Source organism: Anoplophora glabripennis, unplaced genomic scaffold (assembly GCF_000390285.2).
Source record: "Anoplophora glabripennis isolate ALB-LARVAE unplaced genomic scaffold, Agla_2.0 scaffold519, whole genome shotgun sequence".
Lineage (NCBI taxonomy): Eukaryota > Metazoa > Arthropoda > Insecta > Coleoptera > Cerambycidae > Anoplophora > Anoplophora glabripennis.
The window spans coordinates 146338-163875 of NW_019416627.1; the positions used below are offsets into that span (position 1 = coordinate 146338).

Below are 17538 nucleotides of genomic sequence, written 5' to 3' on the forward strand. Positions count from 1 at the left end.
ATCTTATTCTTAAAGAATTTTTGTTTAGTGGGATTACTTATTATTTTGTAAAGGGAGGGAGTGATCTCTTCGGGCGAGGCGCCTAGTATAATTACGATCGAACTTCACAGTTAAGTTCGTTTGATCGTACAATTATACGACGGCGCCTCGCCCTCAAGATCACTTTGATTGAACTATGTAGAAGTTTAAAGACTTAGAAATGTTACATATCCATCCTGTTGTTTTCAATAAATTACTGCCATCAGTGTAACACATTTATTATGACCATGCACAAGAACTCTTCGTGTATGATTTTACAATATTAAACATGTATGAATGTATTCACAATTCAGTTGCTAAAACAGATTTTGCAAAATTGTTGTCTTCTACAACGGGACGGTTGTAGAATTTTGCAAAGACTTTTGAGGTTTTTGTCCAGCCTGCTGTTTTCCTAATAACATCCCAAGATACACCATTTCTAGCGGCTGCCGAGGTAGAGGCATGCCGTGTGGAATACGCTGAAAAAATCTGCGTATTTATTCCCGCTGCGTTTAACGTTTGTTTAATCCATCTGCTAATTGTGTCTTTTGATGCCCTCTTGTATGGATCCTTTGCTGTAATGAATAAATAGTCTTCTGATTGTGGTCTCCACTCTGACGTTTTTTCTAAATAGGATATGAGTGTTGAAACAACACATAAATTAGGTTTTCCAGTGAAATAAGGTACTTTAAAAAAGGGCTGCGGAGCATTATTCTTCGAGTTCTTTACCTGGTCAGTTATATATATGCATACTCCTTCGCCATCAAATATAATATTATCCACTTTTATAAGGTATAGTGTTTGTATTCTATGGCCTGTGGCCAGAGCCAATAGTGTAGCTAGTTTCTTTGTTAATATCAAAGTAGGTAATGTCTCGTCTGGTCCTAGTGAATCGATATAATTAATGACTATTTGGGGATTCCAGGTGGTATTATATCTTGGTTTTGTTGGTCTAAGCCGATAAACTCCTTTTAAAAATCTTCTTATTAAAATGTCTTTTCCAATTTCTCCAGGAAATATTAGAGAAAGCGCTGATCTGTGTTGATTAAGCTTGCCGTACGAAGTGTTCCCTTTTTCAAATTCTTTCTGCATAAACCTCAATATTTCTGATATATCTACCACGAGTGGATTTTTATTGTTTTCTAAACAGTAACTCCACCAAGATTTATATGACGTATTATATTGTTTATGAGTGGATTCTGAAATGGAGTTCAATGTAACATCCACTGTTTCTGCAGGATATCCCTTTTTTAAGAGTGCTTGCCGCACAAACTCCCTGCTACCAGGGTAAGCTTGGCATGAAGAGGATGGTTCATTCTAAAAGGAGAAGATAACAAATTAATGTCAGGCCCTAATACCACTGGTTCGCTAATTAATAATTTTTTGAATAACGGGTACCAAGGTTGCGAAGGCCAGTCAGGTACAACAACAATGCCTTCTGCTTCATCAGTGATGATTTTTTGCAACGTTCTGAGGATAAGTGTAAAAGGTGGAAAGGCATAAAAGAAATTTGATTTCCAAGAAACAGTGAAAGCATCAACTGCTATAGAATCTGGATCTTTGTACCACGAAATATAATTGTTGCATTTTGCATTTATCTTTGTTGCAAATAAGTCTATGTCTGGACACCCCAGTTTTTTGACAATATATTTAAAAGCAAAATCTGCTAGTTCCCATTCTGTTTCAGGTGACAATACTCTAGAACTTTCATCTGCTTTATTTTCGGATGACGCTATGTAAGAGGCATAGAGCCATATGTCCCTTCTCTCGCACCATTGCCATATTTGTCTAGTTAGTTCATTCAGATATCGATGTTGAATACTACCCATTTTGTTAATATACGCTAGCGCAGTCGTATTATCAACCCTGATAAGAACATTACAGGACCTCAGATCCTTAGCAAAGCATTTTAAGCTGTAAAAAGTTGCTAAAAGTTCAAGATAATTAATATGCAAGTTTATTTCCTTTTTAGACCACCAACCATGAGTACTATTTCCTTGACAGTGAACGCCCCAGCCTGTTTTTGAGGCATCAGAGTAGATTTCGATAGCGAAATTATCTTGTCTGATTTCGTTGTTCGATATGTTTATGTTTTCTAGCCACCACCTCAGATCCATTTTAATCGAGGCTGGTAGGGTCATGATTTTATTATAATTTTGGTTTGTCTTTTTTAATGCTAAATATTTTTCCTTTTCAAAAGTTTTTGTATAAAGTTTTGCATATTTTATTGCTGGACAAGCTGATACAACGAGCCCCACAAATTGTGCAAATTGTCTAATTTTTATATGCTTTTTATTTTGAATAGTTTTAATACAATTAAATATCTTCTGCCTTTTTTCCGCAGTCAGCTCTATCGTCATTTGAATTGAATTAAAAATAAAGCCTAAAAATTTACATGTTTGAGAAGGTAATAGAGAGCTTTTTTCCCTATTAATACTAAAACCTAACCTTTCCAATAACTGAATGGTTAAATTGGTGAAGTACAAACACTGTTCCTTTGTTTCGCCCATTATCCAGAAATCATCCAAGTAGGCAACACATATTACACCATTGGACCTAAGATAACCTAGAACGGGCTTTATAACTTTTGTAAAGACCTGTGGGGCCGTACAAAGGCCGAACGGAAGACATGTGAATTGGTACAGATGATTATCTACTTGAAACCGTAAGTACTTTTTATAATGTTTGTGAACAGGTATCAAGAAATATGCGTCTTTTAAGTCAAGACTAGTCATGTAACAACTTTTCCTAATTAATTTCATTACCATTCTCGAGTCTTCCATTTTAAAGTGTGACGTAATTATAAATCTGTTCAATCCTTTTAGGTTCAAAATAAAACGATTTTTCCCGTTTGGTTTTTTAACGAGAAAACAAGGCGAAATAAATTGATTTTTAACTTTTGTGCATTTTTCTATTGCTTTCATTTCAATTAGCTCTTTTATAGCTTCCTGTAAGGCCCGAAGTTCTTTCCTCGACTTGCCTTTTAATTGATTTTGTTGAATGGGTCTTCTAAAGAAGGGAATTTTATAACCCTTAATATACTCCTTTATTGTCGTTGTAACTGGTAGGCCTTCCCAATGCTCACTGAAAAAACGTAACCTTCCTCCGAAGGTACTTACCTCTATTCTCGATATCTCTTGTTGGATTGGTAACGCCTGTGAGGGAGCTCTGCCGGTTTCCTGTGCCGAGATTGCCCGTATTGTCTCTGGTTTCTCCTCCCCCGAGACGGGCCCCTAGAGTTTAAAGTCGGCACCTTCCACTCTGTTCGCCTTGGATTACTAGCAAAAGTCGACGCTTTATTGCCTTTTAAGTCTTTACTTGACTTTTCAATTTCTTTTGCAGCTTTTAGTCTCTCCCCAAAATCTGCACCGAAAAGTTGTATATCAATGGAACTGGTCTTTGCTATGTTCATAGCTAATGGATTTAGTTGCGGGGTTAGAAAACTTTTCCTTTGAACTGAAAAGGAGTGAAACAAGTCAGTTAGTAACTTACCGGATTCACTAAGAATCGGAACAAGGGATTTTGCCAAATCACTTTCATCTACCAATACCATAGTTATGGCCTTACCCAGTGCCGTTATTCCTGCACCCAACTGAGATTGCATAATCACCTGATATTTATCTTTCTTTAAGGATATATCGGAAACGGCTTGGGCTATTTCTGGATTTAATGTAGGCGTTTGCAACCCGCCACAGTTGCTTGGGACTGGATATTTCGCCAGCAGTTCTAATTTATTATCTTTTGATATACCTTTTGTCAGCATATGCTGCCATCTAGGAGACAATGCCTTGTGCAGCTCCACTTTTTCGGTCTTGGCATTCTCAGGGTCTTCTCCCAAGCATTTCAACACTTCTTCATCCAAACCCGGTTCATGTACCACCAATATACTATTATTAATATTTGGTGAGGGGGCATTTTCCTGCTCAATACTTCTGGCAGATATTACAGAAGGGGTAAAACCTTCCGAGCCATCTTGTAATGTTAAAGAAGGGGTAAAACCTTCTTGGCCAAAGGATGTCGAGTCTCTGGGACTTCGAACCGGTGTCGAGTTTCTTGGCATTTGCCTTGAGTTTCGATCACCCCTTGAATTTAAGCTTCCTCTGTCGTAATGTTTTGACCTTTTTGACGTTGGGGATTTGGATGATCTGGATTCACTATGGCGTCTAAAGCGTCGTTCCAACGCTTTTAGCCTTTTTTCCAATTGAAGGGTTTTTCCACGACTAGAACACCCTGGAGACGGTGATCGTGATAAGCTTCTTTTCCTTTTTGACTTTCCCATTGTTAATCCTATTTTATTTTCCTAAAACAAAATAAATTAGTCTAGTTATAACAAACACGACGTGATCTTCTAGCACACAAAAGCGTAATGAAGATAGTTACAGCACGGAGTATTAGTAATACAGAACGGAACGGCAATAGTAGCGTTCCTTTCTATAAAATGTGTGATCAACTAGCACCTAAAGCGGTACTACATAGTTCAATCAAAGTGATCTTGAGGGCGAGGCGCCGTCGTATAATTATTTTCTTTTAAATCCAAAAATTCCTCTTGAAATCGGATAACAGCTTTAGTAGTCTAACTGATCTCAGATCTTAGTTTACGAAAACCCTTCCTGAGATGATATTTAAATACGTCAGAATTTATTATGTTGATTACAAAGTAGGATCACTTAATTGAATTGAATGCACGTTATTTATTTGACAGCGGTATATATCCATAAGAGTAACTACTCTTGTGTATATATCCACGAAGAAGAAGATGATGTTTAATTAGTGACAGTTGACATTTTTTCGTTCTTTTTGTGGTTCATTTCGTTTTGTTGATCGTTGTGTATTTTAAAATTATGAGAAATAAATATTTTTCAGAAGTAATCTTTAAGATTCAACTTATATACTATGAATATATCTGGATTACAAATTAAAATTAAGACTGATAATATGGATGGCGAAACGGCTGATGAAGCAAACAATTTACTTAGGAATGGTATTTTGGTTGAAACAAGCAAAGGGTAAATATTCACAGACGATGACGTTCCACTTTATTGTATAATAAATTTTTATTTTTAGTTTAATTTGCATGTCACTAAATGATGCTCTGTCATCAGATTTAAATTTGTCTGTTGAGGATCTACGCAATGTTGCTGCTCAGCTAATATCGCAACAAAATGTAGCTGGTAGTAAAGACAGAATATTACAAACGAGTATAAATTGTGATAGTGATGGATTTTCAAGTGAATGCAGTGATATCAGTAGCATTAGTACTACTACTTCAGGTTCTGGTGTGCAATCGGCATTTTTAACGTTTTCTTCTTTGTCAAATGATATTCATACAAATATATTTAACTGTGAGGGCCAAATACAGAGTATTATCAATAGGCCTAAAATAGTCTCAATAAGTAACCTAGCATTCGAAAAGACTGTTCATAATGTTAGTAGTATTATTACCGAGAAAATTGATGCTCCACTTATAGAATTAGGTTCTACTAATGGTGAAATGACAAATAAATCATCGGTAACAACTAATATTAAAACACACACTGCTGAGGAATTAATAAATCCAACCATATCAAAAAATATAGTAGAAGTTATTAAACCAAAGAAGGGTCGAGGGGGGTGGCCTAAGGGTAGGAAACGTAAGCCAGAGCTACTAAATCTCCCTCCTAAGGCCCCTGCCACTGGTTACAATTTGTACCTAAATGAACAAAGAAAGTTATTTAAGGAGAGTAACCTTGCTTTTCATGAAATCACAAAAATTATAGGCAATCGTTGGTCTAGTTTGACATTGGAGGAGAAAAAACCTTATTTAGAAAAGGCCGAAGAAGACAAAAAGCGGTATAGAGAGGAATTAAGACAGTATAGGCAGTCTGACGCATACAGGGCTTATTTGACCAAAAAACGAAAAAAAAGACTTCAAAATAATGTTCTGTCTGAGAGTGATATGGATGCTACTGATGATTTTGATGTAAGTAGAACCGTTACCAAGATGTTGATGCTTTGTGCATGACGTTACTTCAGAAGTGAGATCTATCTCTTTGTAAAGCAATAAAGTATAAAGATATGGATTTACTTATTAAAAATTCGGTGAAATAAAATTGTTCTGTCATTTCTTTTTGTCATAACAACAACAATTTAGGCTGTTTTATATCTCTGTGGTGACTTTTAGGAAGAAGATAATGAAGAACTCTATTGCCGAACATGCGACCAGTGGTTTCATAACCTTCACAATAAACGCGAGCACTTGCAGGGCAAGCAGCACCTGCAGTCGGTTGCAGGTGATATTACGAGGGAGCTAGGATCTGATATAGAAGGAGTCGCAACTACAAGTACCGTTTCTTTCAGTACATCATTAGATGAGTCTAGTCTTGATGGTATGCCCAATTTAAAAAATACTACCGATGGCCAAACCAATACCAGTTGTAACGTTTATGATGCCATGGCCAACTTAGCAGCTATCGTTTCCAGTGAGTTATTACAAAGATTTCTCCAAACTCGGATTATTTTAATTTTATTTTAGAAAGGGAAAAGGAAATAAAAATATTGCAGAATCGTTTAGACGAATCGAAATCTCAGCAAGAGGCCTTATGCAGTCAGCTCCTCCAACTAAATGAACGACACAAAAAACTGCAGAAGGACTTGTTGCAATTGAAGGAGAACGAGAAGAATATGGAGAGTAGAGTTTTTCATTTATGGCAGGTTCCCAGTTGGTTTATTATTACAGATTTCAATACAGACTCGGCAACTGATTTTACTGAAGGTACAGAATAGATAAACCTTATAAGACTACCTAATTATTGTGTTCGGTAATATCGCGTAGCCTTCAAATTAGTACTATGATAGTGATTCTGAAATTTTAAGCCCTAGACAGAACACGATATTCGGAGTTGGTAATTTGTATTTCATGGAACACTACTGCATTTACATATGTCATTTTTTTAAACATTTTCTCAAACGCAAGGTTTTGTCCCTTATATTTGTAAAAATATTTATGAAACGGAAGTGATATGAAAAAAAAAATTAAAATAAAATATGAAGCCCAAGTTAGCGCTAAAAATGAAGTATATAGGATGGATACAATACATATATTTATTATTATTATTATTTTGATATAAACAAATTTGCCTATGTACTTTGTTTATCTTTTTTTAGATAGAGTTTTTCCATTTTAAAATTAATAGCTTTATCAAAAATTAAAAAATCACAATTCCAATTTTTAATAAATTGCTTCAGTAAAACAAATGTTTTCGCAGGTATGTTCAATATTTGATAAAAATATAGGTAATTGAACAAAACGGGTAAGTTTCAAGGATTGTAATAAACGATTTTTTTTTCCTATGAAATTTTAAAAGTTGAAAGCTAAGGGCTTCGTAATTGTTAATCATTTGAAAAATGTTTCCATTTTCACTTTTTTAGACTAAGCACATTGAAAATAAAAATTGATTTTAAGCTGAAGATGAAGATATACATTAGAGATGGGCACTTTTCGGGAAAGTGTGTTACGGACATGTAGAGAAAAGTACTTTTGACCTTGAATCTAATAAGGCAACTACGAGTGACGTTATGTTTTCACAGGTCACTGCTTGAGGGGGACACAAAGCAAAATATTACTTTTATTCTAATGAATATGTGTCGATATATTTTACTTATTACCTACCTTTAGACTTTTTTATAAATTAGTTTCTAATTTTCCTGGGACAGCCAAAATACTTATTTAAATCTTTTTCCATCCTACTGTAATTCTTGAAAATTGTTTTTGAGCAGATGTTACATTTATAATGATTTTTACGCAATTCAGAAAAATATAACTAAATTGTTGATTTTGGCGTCATACTTCATTTATAAACTAATTGTGTATTAAATATTAAATTAAGAATCAACTGATTACTACTATTATTTACTAATTGTTAACTTTGCCAAAAATAATAAAATATGGACATATGAAAGAGGTTATATTTTTAAAATGTCAGTTTCAGTTAAACAATTACCAACAAAATTACAAGAAAATGGCTAAATATCTTCAATAGGCCCATTCAGTAGAATTTTTTTTTTGCATATTCCAAAAGTTTACCCTTAATTAGTTAGTATGCCAAAAATCAATTTTTTGTTTCAACGAAAAATACATGAAATAAATTAATGAAAACAGAGTGTGGAAAAACGTTGAGCAACCATTGCCTGACGTCATAATACCGGTACGGGCGACTGGCAGAGCACTCCGCTTGCTCTCATCCCATTCTGTGTTAATACATACGGTGTGTGGTTCGCTTGGCAGTTTCGTTAATCATTGTTTTTATGTCTAAATGGGTCGAAACCGAGGATTGTACAAATNCAAAATTGTTGTCTTCTACAACGGGACGGTTGTAGAATTTTGCAAAGACTTTTGAGGTTTTTGTCCAGCCTGCTGTTTTCCTAATAACATCCCAAGATACACCATTTCTAGCGGCTGCCGAGGTAGAGGCATGCCGTGTGGAATACGCTGAAAAAATCTGCGTATTTATTCCCGCTGCGTTTAACGTTTGTTTAATCCATCTGCTAATTGTGTCTTTTGATGCCCTCTTGTATGGATCCTTTGCTGTAATGAATAAATAGTCTTCTGATTGTGGTCTCCACTCTGACGTTTTTTCTAAATAGGATATGAGTGTTGAAACAACACATAAATTAGGTTTTCCAGTGAAATAAGGTACTTTAAAAAAGGGCTGCGGAGCATTATTCTTCGAGTTCTTCACCTGGTCAGTTATATATATGCATACTCCTTCGCCATCAAATATAATATTATCCACTTTTATAAGGTATAGTGTTTGTATTCTATGGCCTGTGGCCAGAGCCAATAGTGTAGCTAGTTTCTTTGTTAATATCAAAGTAGGTAATGTCTCGTCTGGTCCTAGTGAATCAATATAATTAATGACTATTTGGGGATTCCAGGTGGTATTATATCTTGGTTTTGTTGGTCTAAGCCGATAAACTCCTTTTAAAAATCTTCTTATTAAAATGTCTTTTCCAATTTCTCCAGGAAATATTAGAGAAAGCGCTGATCTGTGTTGATTAAGCTTGCCGTACGAAGTGTTCCCTTTTTCAAATTCTTTCTGCATAAACCTCAATATTTCTGATATATCTACCACGAGTGGATTTTTATTGTTTTCTAAACAGTAACTCCACCAAGATTTATATGACGTATTATATTGTTTATGAGTGGATTCTGAAATGGAGTTCAATGTAACATCCACTGTTTCTGCAGGATATCCCTTTTTTAAGAGTGCTTGCCGCACAAACTCCCTGCTACCAGGGTAAGCTTGGCATGAAGAGGATGGTTCATTCTAAAAGGAGAAGATAACAAATTAATGTCAGGCCCTAATACCACTGGTTCGCTAATTAATAATTTTTTGAATAACGGGTACCAAGGTTGCGAAGGCCAGTCAGGTACAACAACAATGCCTTCTGCTTCATCAGTGATGATTTTTTGCAACGTTCTGAGGATAAGTGTAAAAGGTGGAAAGGCATAAAAGAAATTTGATTTCCAAGAAACAGTGAAAGCATCAACTGCTATAGAATCTGGATCTTTGTACCACGAAATATAATTGTTGCATTTTGCATTTATCTTTGTTGCAAATAAGTCTATGTCTGGACACCCCAGTTTTTTGACAATATATTTAAAAGCAAAATCTGCTAGTTCCCATTCTGTTTCAGGTGACAATACTCTAGAACTTTCATCTGCTTTAATTTCGGAGGACGCTATGTAAGAGGCATAGAGCCATATGTCCCTTCTCTCGCACCATTGCCATATTTGTCTAGTTAGTTCATTCAGATATCGATGTTGAATACTACCCATTTTGTTAATATACGCTAGCGCAGTCGTATTATCAACCCTGATAAGAACATTACAGGACCTCAGATCCTTAGCAAAGCATTTTAAGCTGTAAAAAGTTGCTAAAAGTTCAAGATAATTAATATGCAAGTTTATTTCCTTTTTAGACCACCAACCATGAGTACTATTTCCTTGACAGTGAACGCCCCAGCCTGTTTTTGAGGCATCAGAGTAGATTTCGATAGCGAAATTATCTTGTCTGATTTCGTTGTTCGATATGTTTATGTTTTCTAGCCACCACCTCAGATCCATTTTAATCGAGGCTGGTAGGGTCATGATTTTATTATAATTTTGGTTTGTCTTTTTTAATGCTAAATATTTTTCCTTTTCAAAAGTTTTTGTATAAAGTTTTGCATATTTTATTGCTGGACAAGCTGATACAACGAGCCCCACAAATTGTGCAAATTGTCTAATTTTTATATGCTTTTTATTTTGAATAGTTTTAATACAATTAAATATCTTCTGCCTTTTTTCCGCAGTCAGCTCTATCGTCATTTGAATTGAATTAAAAATAAAGCCTAAAAATTTACATGTTTGAGAAGGTAATAGAGAGCTTTTTTCCCTATTAATACTAAAACCTAACCTTTCCAATAACTGAATGGTTAAATTGGTGAAGTACAAACACTGTTCCTTTGTTTCGCCCATTATCCAGAAATCATCCAAGTAGGCAACACATATTACACCATTGGACCTAAGATAACCTAGAACGGGCTTTATAACTTTTGTAAAGACCTGTGGGGCCGTACAAAGGCCGAACGGAAGACATGTGAATTGGTACAGATGATTATCTACTTGAAACCGTAAGTACTTTTTATAATGTTTGTGAACAGGTATCAAGAAATATGCGTCTTTTAAGTCAAGACTAGTCATGTAACAACTTTTCCTAATTAATTTCATTACCATTCTCGAGTCTTCCATTTTAAAGTGTGACGTAATTATAAATCTGTTCAATCCTTTTAGGTTCAAAATAAAACGATTTTTCCCGTTTGGTTTTTTAACGAGAAAACAAGGCGAAATAAATTGATTTTTAACTTTTGTGCATTTTTCTATTGCTTTCATTTCAATTAGCTCTTTTATAGCTTCCTGTAAGGCCCGAAGTTCTTTCCTCGACTTGCCTTTTAATTGATTTTGTTGAATGGGTCTTCTAAAGAAGGGAATTTTATAACCCTTAATATACTCCTTTATTGTCGTTGTAACTGGTAGGCCTTCCCAATGCTCACTGAAAAAACGTAACCTTCCTCCGAAGGTACTTACCTCTATTCTCGATATCTCTTGTTGGATTGGTAACGCCTGTGAGGGAGCTCTGCCGGTTTCCTGTGCCGAGATTGCCCGTATTGTCTCTGGTCTCTCCTCCCCCGAGACGGGCCCCTGGAGTTTAAAGTCGGCACCTTCCACTCTGTTCGCCTTGGATTACTAGCAAAAGTCGACGCTTTATTGCCTTTTAAGTCTTTACTTGACTTTTCAATTTCTTTTGCAGCTTTTAGTCTCTCCCCAAAATCTGCACCGAAAAGTTGTATATCAATGGAACTGGTCTTTGCTATGTTCATAGCTAATGGATTTAGTTGCGGGGTTAGAAAACTTTTCCTTTGAACTGAAAAGGAGTGAAACAAGTCAGTTAGTAACTTACCGGATTCACTAAGAATCGGAACAAGGGATTTTGCCAAATCACTTTCATCTACCAATACCATAGTTATGGCCTTACCCAGTGCCGTTATTCCTGCACCCAACTGAGATTGCATAATCACCTGATATTTATCTTTCTTTAAGGATATATCGGAAACGGCTTGGGCTATTTCTGGATTTAATGTAGGCGTTTGCAACCCGCCACAGTTGCTTGGGACTGGATATTTCGCCAGCAGTTCTAATTTATTATCTTTTGATATACCTTTTGTCAGCATATGCTGCCATCTAGGAGACAATGCCTTGTGCAGCTCCACTTTTTCGGTCTTGGCGTTCTCAGGGTCTTCTCCCAAGCATTTCAACACTTCTTCATCCAAACCCGGTTCATGTACCACCAATATACTATTATTAATATTTGGTGAGGGGGCATTTTCCTGCTCAATACTTCTGGCAGATATTACAGAAGGGGTAAAACCTTCCGAGCCATCTTGTAATGTTAAAGAAGGGGTAAAACCTTCTTGGCCAAAGGATGTCGAGTCTCTGGGACTTCGAACCGGTGTCGAGTTTCTTGGCATTTGCCTCGAGTTTCGATCACCCCTTGAATTTAAGCTTCCTCTGTCGTAATGTTTTGACCTTTTTGACGTTGGGGATTTGGATGATCTGGATTCACTATGGCGTCTAAAGCGTCGTTCCAACGCTTTTAGCCTTTTTTCCAATTGAAGGGTTTTTCCACGACTAGAACACCCTGGAGACGGTGATCGTGATAAGCTTCTTTTCCTTTTTGACTTTCCCATTGTTAATCCTATTTTATTTTCCTAAAACAAAATAAATTAGTCTAGTTATAACAAACACGACGTGATCTTCTAGCACACAAAAGCGTAATGAAGATAGTTACAGCACGGAGTATTAGTAATACAGAACGGAACGGCAATAGTAGCGTTCCTTTCTATAAAATGTGTGATCAACTAGCACCTAAAGCGGTACTACATAGTTCAATCAAAGTGATCTTGAGGGCGAGGCGCCGTCGTATAATTATTTTCTTTTAAATCCAAAAATTCCTCTTGAAATCGGATAACAGCTTTAGTAGTCTAACTGATCTCAGATCTTAGTTTACGAAAACCCTTCCTGAGATGATATTTAAATACGTCAGAATTTATTATGTTGATTACAAAGTAGGATCACTTAATTGAATTGAATGCACGTTATTTATTTGACAGCGGTATATATCCATAAGAGTAACTACTCTTGTGTATATATCCACGAAGAAGAAGATGATGTTTAATTAGTGACAGTTGACATTTTTTCGTTCTTTTTGTGGTTCATTTCGTTTTGTTGATCGTTGTGTATTTTAAAATTATGAGAAATAAATATTTTTCAGAAGTAATCTTTAAGATTCAACTTATATACTATGAATATATCTGGATTACAAATTAAAATTAAGACTGATAATATGGATGGCGAAACGGCTGATGAAGCAAACAATTTACTTAGGAATGGTATTTTGGTTGAAACAAGCAAAGGGTAAATATTCACAGACGATGACGTTCCACTTTATTGTATAATAAATTTTTATTTTTAGTTTAATTTGCATGTCACTAAATGATGCTCTGTCATCAGATTTAAATTTGTCTGTTGAGGATCTACGCAATGTTGCTGCTCAGCTAATATCGCAACAAAATGTAGCTGGTAGTAAAGACAGAATATTACAAACGAGTATAAATTGTGATAGTGATGGATTTTCAAGTGAATGCAGTGATATCAGTAGCATTAGTACTACTACTTCAGGTTCTGGTGTGCAATCGGCATTTTTAACGTTTTCTTCTTTGTCAAATGATATTCATACAAATATATTTAACTGTGAGGGCCAAATACAGAGTATTATCAATAGGCCTAAAATAGTCTCAATAAGTAACCTAGCATTCGAAAAGACTGTTCATAATGTTAGTAGTATTATTACCGAGAAAATTGATGCTCCACTTATAGAATTAGGTTCTACTAATGGTGAAATGACAAATAAATCATCGGTAACAACTAATATTAAAACACACACTGCTGAGGAATTAATAAATCCAACCATATCAAAAAATATAGTAGAAGTTATTAAACCAAAGAAGGGTCGAGGGGGGTGGCCTAAGGGTAGGAAACGTAAGCCAGAGCTACTAAATCTCCCTCCTAAGGCCCCTGCCACTGGTTACAATTTGTACCTAAATGAACAAAGAAAGTTATTTAAGGAGAGTAACCTTGCTTTTCATGAAATCACAAAAATTATAGGCAATCGTTGGTCTAGTTTGACATTGGAGGAGAAAAAACCTTATTTAGAAAAGGCCGAAGAAGACAAAAAGCGGTATAGAGAGGAATTAAGACAGTATAGGCAGTCTGACGCATACAGGGCTTATTTGACCAAAAAACGAAAAAAAAGACTTCAAAATAATGTTCTGTCTGAGAGTGATATGGATGCTACTGATGATTTTGATGTAAGTAGAACCGTTACCAAGATGTTGATGCTTTGTGCATGACGTTACTTCAGAAGTGAGATCTATCTCTTTGTAAAGCAATAAAGTATAAAGATATGGATTTACTTATTAAAAATTCGGTGAAATAAAATTGTTCTGTCATTTCTTTTTGTCATAACAACAACAATTTAGGCTGTTTTATATCTCTGTGGTGACTTTTAGGAAGAAGATAATGAAGAACTCTATTGCCGAACATGCGACCAGTGGTTTCATAACCTTCACAATAAACGCGAGCACTTGCAGGGCAAGCAGCACCTGCAGTCGGTTGCAGGTGATATTACGAGGGAGCTAGGATCTGATATAGAAGGAGTCGCAACTACAAGTACCGTTTCTTTCAGTACATCATTAGATGAGTCTAGTCTTGATGGTATGCCCAATTTAAAAAATACTACCGATGGCCAAACCAATACCAGTTGTAACGTTTATGATGCCATGGCCAACTTAGCAGCTATCGTTTCCAGTGAGTTATTACAAAGATTTCTCCAAACTCGGATTATTTTAATTTTATTTTAGAAAGGGAAAAGGAAATAAAAATATTGCAGAATCGTTTAGACGAATCGAAATCTCAGCAAGAGGCCTTATGCAGTCAGCTCCTCCAACTAAATGAACGACACAAAAAACTGCAGAAGGACTTGTTGCAATTGAAGGAGAACGAGAAGAATATGGAGAGTAGAGTTTTTCATTTATGGCAGGTTCCCAGTTGGTTTATTATTACAGATTTCAATACAGACTCGGCAACTGATTTTACTGAAGGTACAGAATAGATAAACCTTATAAGACTACCTAATTATTGTGTTCGGTAATATCGCGTAGCCTTCAAATTAGTACTATGATAGTGATTCTGAAATTTTAAGCCCTAGACAGAACACGATATTCGGAGTTGGTAATTTGTATTTCATGGAACACTACTGCATTTACATATGTCATTTTTTTAAACATTTTCTCAAACGCAAGGTTTTGTCCCTTATATTTGTAAAAATATTTATGAAACGGAAGTGATATGAAAAAAAAAATTAAAATAAAATATGAAGCCCAAGTTAGCGCTAAAAATGAAGTATATAGGATGGATACAATACATATATTTATTATTATTATTATTTTGATATAAACAAATTTGCCTATGTACTTTGTTTATCTTTTTTTAGATAGAGTTTTTCCATTTTAAAATTAATAGCTTTATCAAAAATTAAAAAATCACAATTCCAATTTTTAATAAATTGCTTCAGTAAAACAAATGTTTTCGCAGGTATGTTCAATATTTGATAAAAATATAGGTAATTGAACAAAACGGGTAAGTTTCAAGGATTGTAATAAACGATTTTTTTTTCCTATGAAATTTTAAAAGTTGAAAGCTAAGGGCTTCGTAATTGTTAATCATTTGAAAAATGTTTCCATTTTCACTTTTTTAGACTAAGCACATTGAAAATAAAAATTGATTTTAAGCTGAAGATGAAGATATACATTAGAGATGGGCACTTTTCGGGAAAGTGTGTTACGGACATGTAGAGAAAAGTACTTTTGACCTTGAATCTAATAAGGCAACTACGAGTGACGTTATGTTTTCACAGGTCACTGCTTGAGGGGGACACAAAGCAAAATATTACTTTTATTCTAATGAATATGTGTCGATATATTTTACTTATTACCTACCTTTAGACTTTTTTATAAATTAGTTTCTAATTTTCCTGGGACAGCCAAAATACTTATTTAAATCTTTTTCCATCCTACTGTAATTCTTGAAAATTGTTTTTGAGCAGATGTTACATTTATAATGATTTTTACGCAATTCAGAAAAATATAACTAAATTGTTGATTTTGGCGTCATACTTCATTTATAAACTAATTGTGTATTAAATATTAAATTAAGAATCAACTGATTACTACTATTATTTACTAATTGTTAACTTTGCCAAAAATAATAAAATATGGACATATGAAAGAGGTTATATTTTTAAAATGTCAGTTTCAGTTAAACAATTACCAACAAAATTACAAGAAAATGGCTAAATATCTTCAATAGGCCCATTCAGTAGAATTTTTTTTTTGCATATTCCAAAAGTTTACCCTTAATTAGTTAGTATGCCAAAAATCAATTTTTTGTTTCAACGAAAAATACATGAAATAAATTAATGAAAACAGAGTGTGGAAAAACGTTGAGCAACCATTGCCTGACGTCATAATACCGGTACGGGCGACTGGCAGAGCACTCCGCTTGCTCTCATCCCATTCTGTGTTAATACATACGGTGTGTGGTTCGCTTGGCAGTTTCGTTAATTATTGTTTTTATGTCTAAATGGGTCGAAACCGAGGATTGTACAAATATTGTATAGTTCCAGGCTGCAAAAGTACCTCAGGATCGACTCCGAATAAAATATTTATTTCGTTACCGAAAAATGAAAAGTTTGTGCAATGTTATCCACAGTTTCCCCAATCACGGTATGCAACTCAAAATCACCTTCGTTTTTCTTTGGTTGCATGTCTAGGGGGTTTAAAATATTATTATTTGAACATTTAGAGCACAATTTTCAACTTTATGCCGAAAAAAAAATTCTACCCCATCTAAATGGTTGTGTTCACAAAAAATTCAAAATACGTCGGCGAGAGGGACCTTTAAGAAAGCAACTCAGAACCACCCTCGTTTTTCTTTGGTTGCCCGTCTAGGGGGTTATAAATATTATTATTTAAACATTTAGAGCAGAATTTTCAAATGTATGCCGAAAAAAAAATGTCTACCCCATCTAAACGTTCCCGTCCACGTGGCGAGAGGGACCTATAAGCAATTTGTTTAAATAATAATATTTTACAACCCCCTAGACGGGCAACCAAAGAAAAACTAGGGTGGTTCTGAGTTGCTTCAAATACTAGTCAAAGTACTACTGGCACATACACGTCGTCGCATACATCCACAAGTACCGAGTTTAGTACGTTGGATAAATTTGTACAAAAATGGAATGCAAAAGAAAATGTAGAAAAGCAAATTATTTACTTCATTGAGAAAAATCCGAAAATGTATTTGTCATTCTATGTTTATAATAAATATGTTGTGTGAAAAATGCATTTCAACAAGACTTGATGTATATCTCTTATACAGTCACTATTTATACACTTAAAAATATAGGTATATAATATAGGTAAAAATATAGCAAATATCTACACATCTCTCCGACTGCTCGCGACTTGATCGCCGAGTGGCCGGTATCGTGACGTCATTACCTGTTCTCCAGCAGTGTTGACCTTTTTAAGGATCTTATAAATTCAGAATTAAATATATTACTTATTATTAATCCTATTGACCTAATTTTTTTAAGATATATTTAGGTGGTTAAATACCATCAGAAAATGAAAGAAAAAGTTTAAAATTATAAATCACTGAATGAGCCTATTTTACATGTAGGTACCAACCTCAAAAATTTTTTGCGGGAATTATGAATGCAACAAATTCCGCGTATGCGCATACAACTTTTCAATCTTGAAAAAGTCGTCAAGACATGTCCACTTTTCACGACATATCCGCGGCACATCTCTAGTATATAT

The 17538-nt window shown here is 34.9% G+C and overlaps 5 protein-coding genes across 10 annotated transcripts; 2 read left to right on the top strand and 3 right to left on the bottom strand.

Moving 5' to 3' along the window:
* Positions 1-241: 241 nt before the first annotated feature.
* Positions 242-4364, bottom strand: LOC111691782. 3 transcript variants are annotated; one of them, XM_023455114.1, is made up of 3 exons: positions 3586-4364; positions 3138-3474; positions 242-1335 (listed from the first exon to the last, which is right to left on the bottom strand). In XM_023455114.1, the coding sequence occupies exons 1-2, from the start codon at positions 4295-4297 to the stop codon at positions 3140-3142; spliced, it is 1047 nt and encodes a 348-aa protein (XP_023310882.1). In that variant the 5' UTR covers positions 4298-4364; the 3' UTR covers positions 242-1335; positions 3138-3139. The 3 variants fall into 3 exon arrangements, with proteins under 3 accessions (XP_023310882.1, XP_023310883.1, XP_023310881.1); XM_023455115.1 differs by having other exon boundaries at positions 3138-3381; positions 3511-4364; XM_023455113.1 differs by having other exon boundaries at positions 3138-4364.
* On the bottom strand, positions 242-9318 carry LOC111691783. Its single transcript, XM_023455116.1, has 2 exons — positions 8343-9318; positions 242-354 (listed from the first exon to the last, which is right to left on the bottom strand). Exons 1-2 carry the CDS (start codon positions 9096-9098, stop codon positions 322-324), a joined length of 789 nt encoding a protein of 262 aa, XP_023310884.1. The 5' UTR covers positions 9099-9318; the 3' UTR covers positions 242-321.
* On the top strand, positions 4810-7829 carry LOC108911316. The gene is made up of 4 exons (XM_018716221.2): positions 4810-5024; positions 5083-5977; positions 6179-6476; positions 6530-7829. The coding sequence occupies exons 1-4, from the start codon at positions 4912-4914 to the stop codon at positions 6778-6780; spliced, it is 1557 nt and encodes a 518-aa protein (XP_018571737.1). The 5' UTR covers positions 4810-4911; the 3' UTR covers positions 6781-7829.
* LOC111691781 lies at positions 8557-12352 on the bottom strand. Of its 4 annotated transcripts, none has more exons than XM_023455112.1 (3): positions 11757-12352; positions 11126-11462; positions 8557-9323 (listed from the first exon to the last, which is right to left on the bottom strand). In XM_023455112.1, the coding sequence occupies exons 1-2, from the start codon at positions 12283-12285 to the stop codon at positions 11128-11130; spliced, it is 864 nt and encodes a 287-aa protein (XP_023310880.1). In that variant the 5' UTR covers positions 12286-12352; the 3' UTR covers positions 8557-9323; positions 11126-11127. The 4 variants fall into 4 exon arrangements, with proteins under 4 accessions (XP_023310880.1, XP_023310878.1, XP_023310879.1 ...); XM_023455110.1 differs by having other exon boundaries at positions 11574-12352; XM_023455111.1 differs by having other exon boundaries at positions 11126-11369; positions 11499-12352.
* Positions 12353-12797: 445 nt separating this feature from the next.
* Positions 12798-15817, top strand: LOC111691779. Its single transcript, XM_023455106.1, has 4 exons — positions 12798-13012; positions 13071-13965; positions 14167-14464; positions 14518-15817. The coding sequence occupies exons 1-4, from the start codon at positions 12900-12902 to the stop codon at positions 14766-14768; spliced, it is 1557 nt and encodes a 518-aa protein (XP_023310874.1). The 5' UTR covers positions 12798-12899; the 3' UTR covers positions 14769-15817.
* Positions 15818-17538: the final 1721 nt, after the last annotated feature.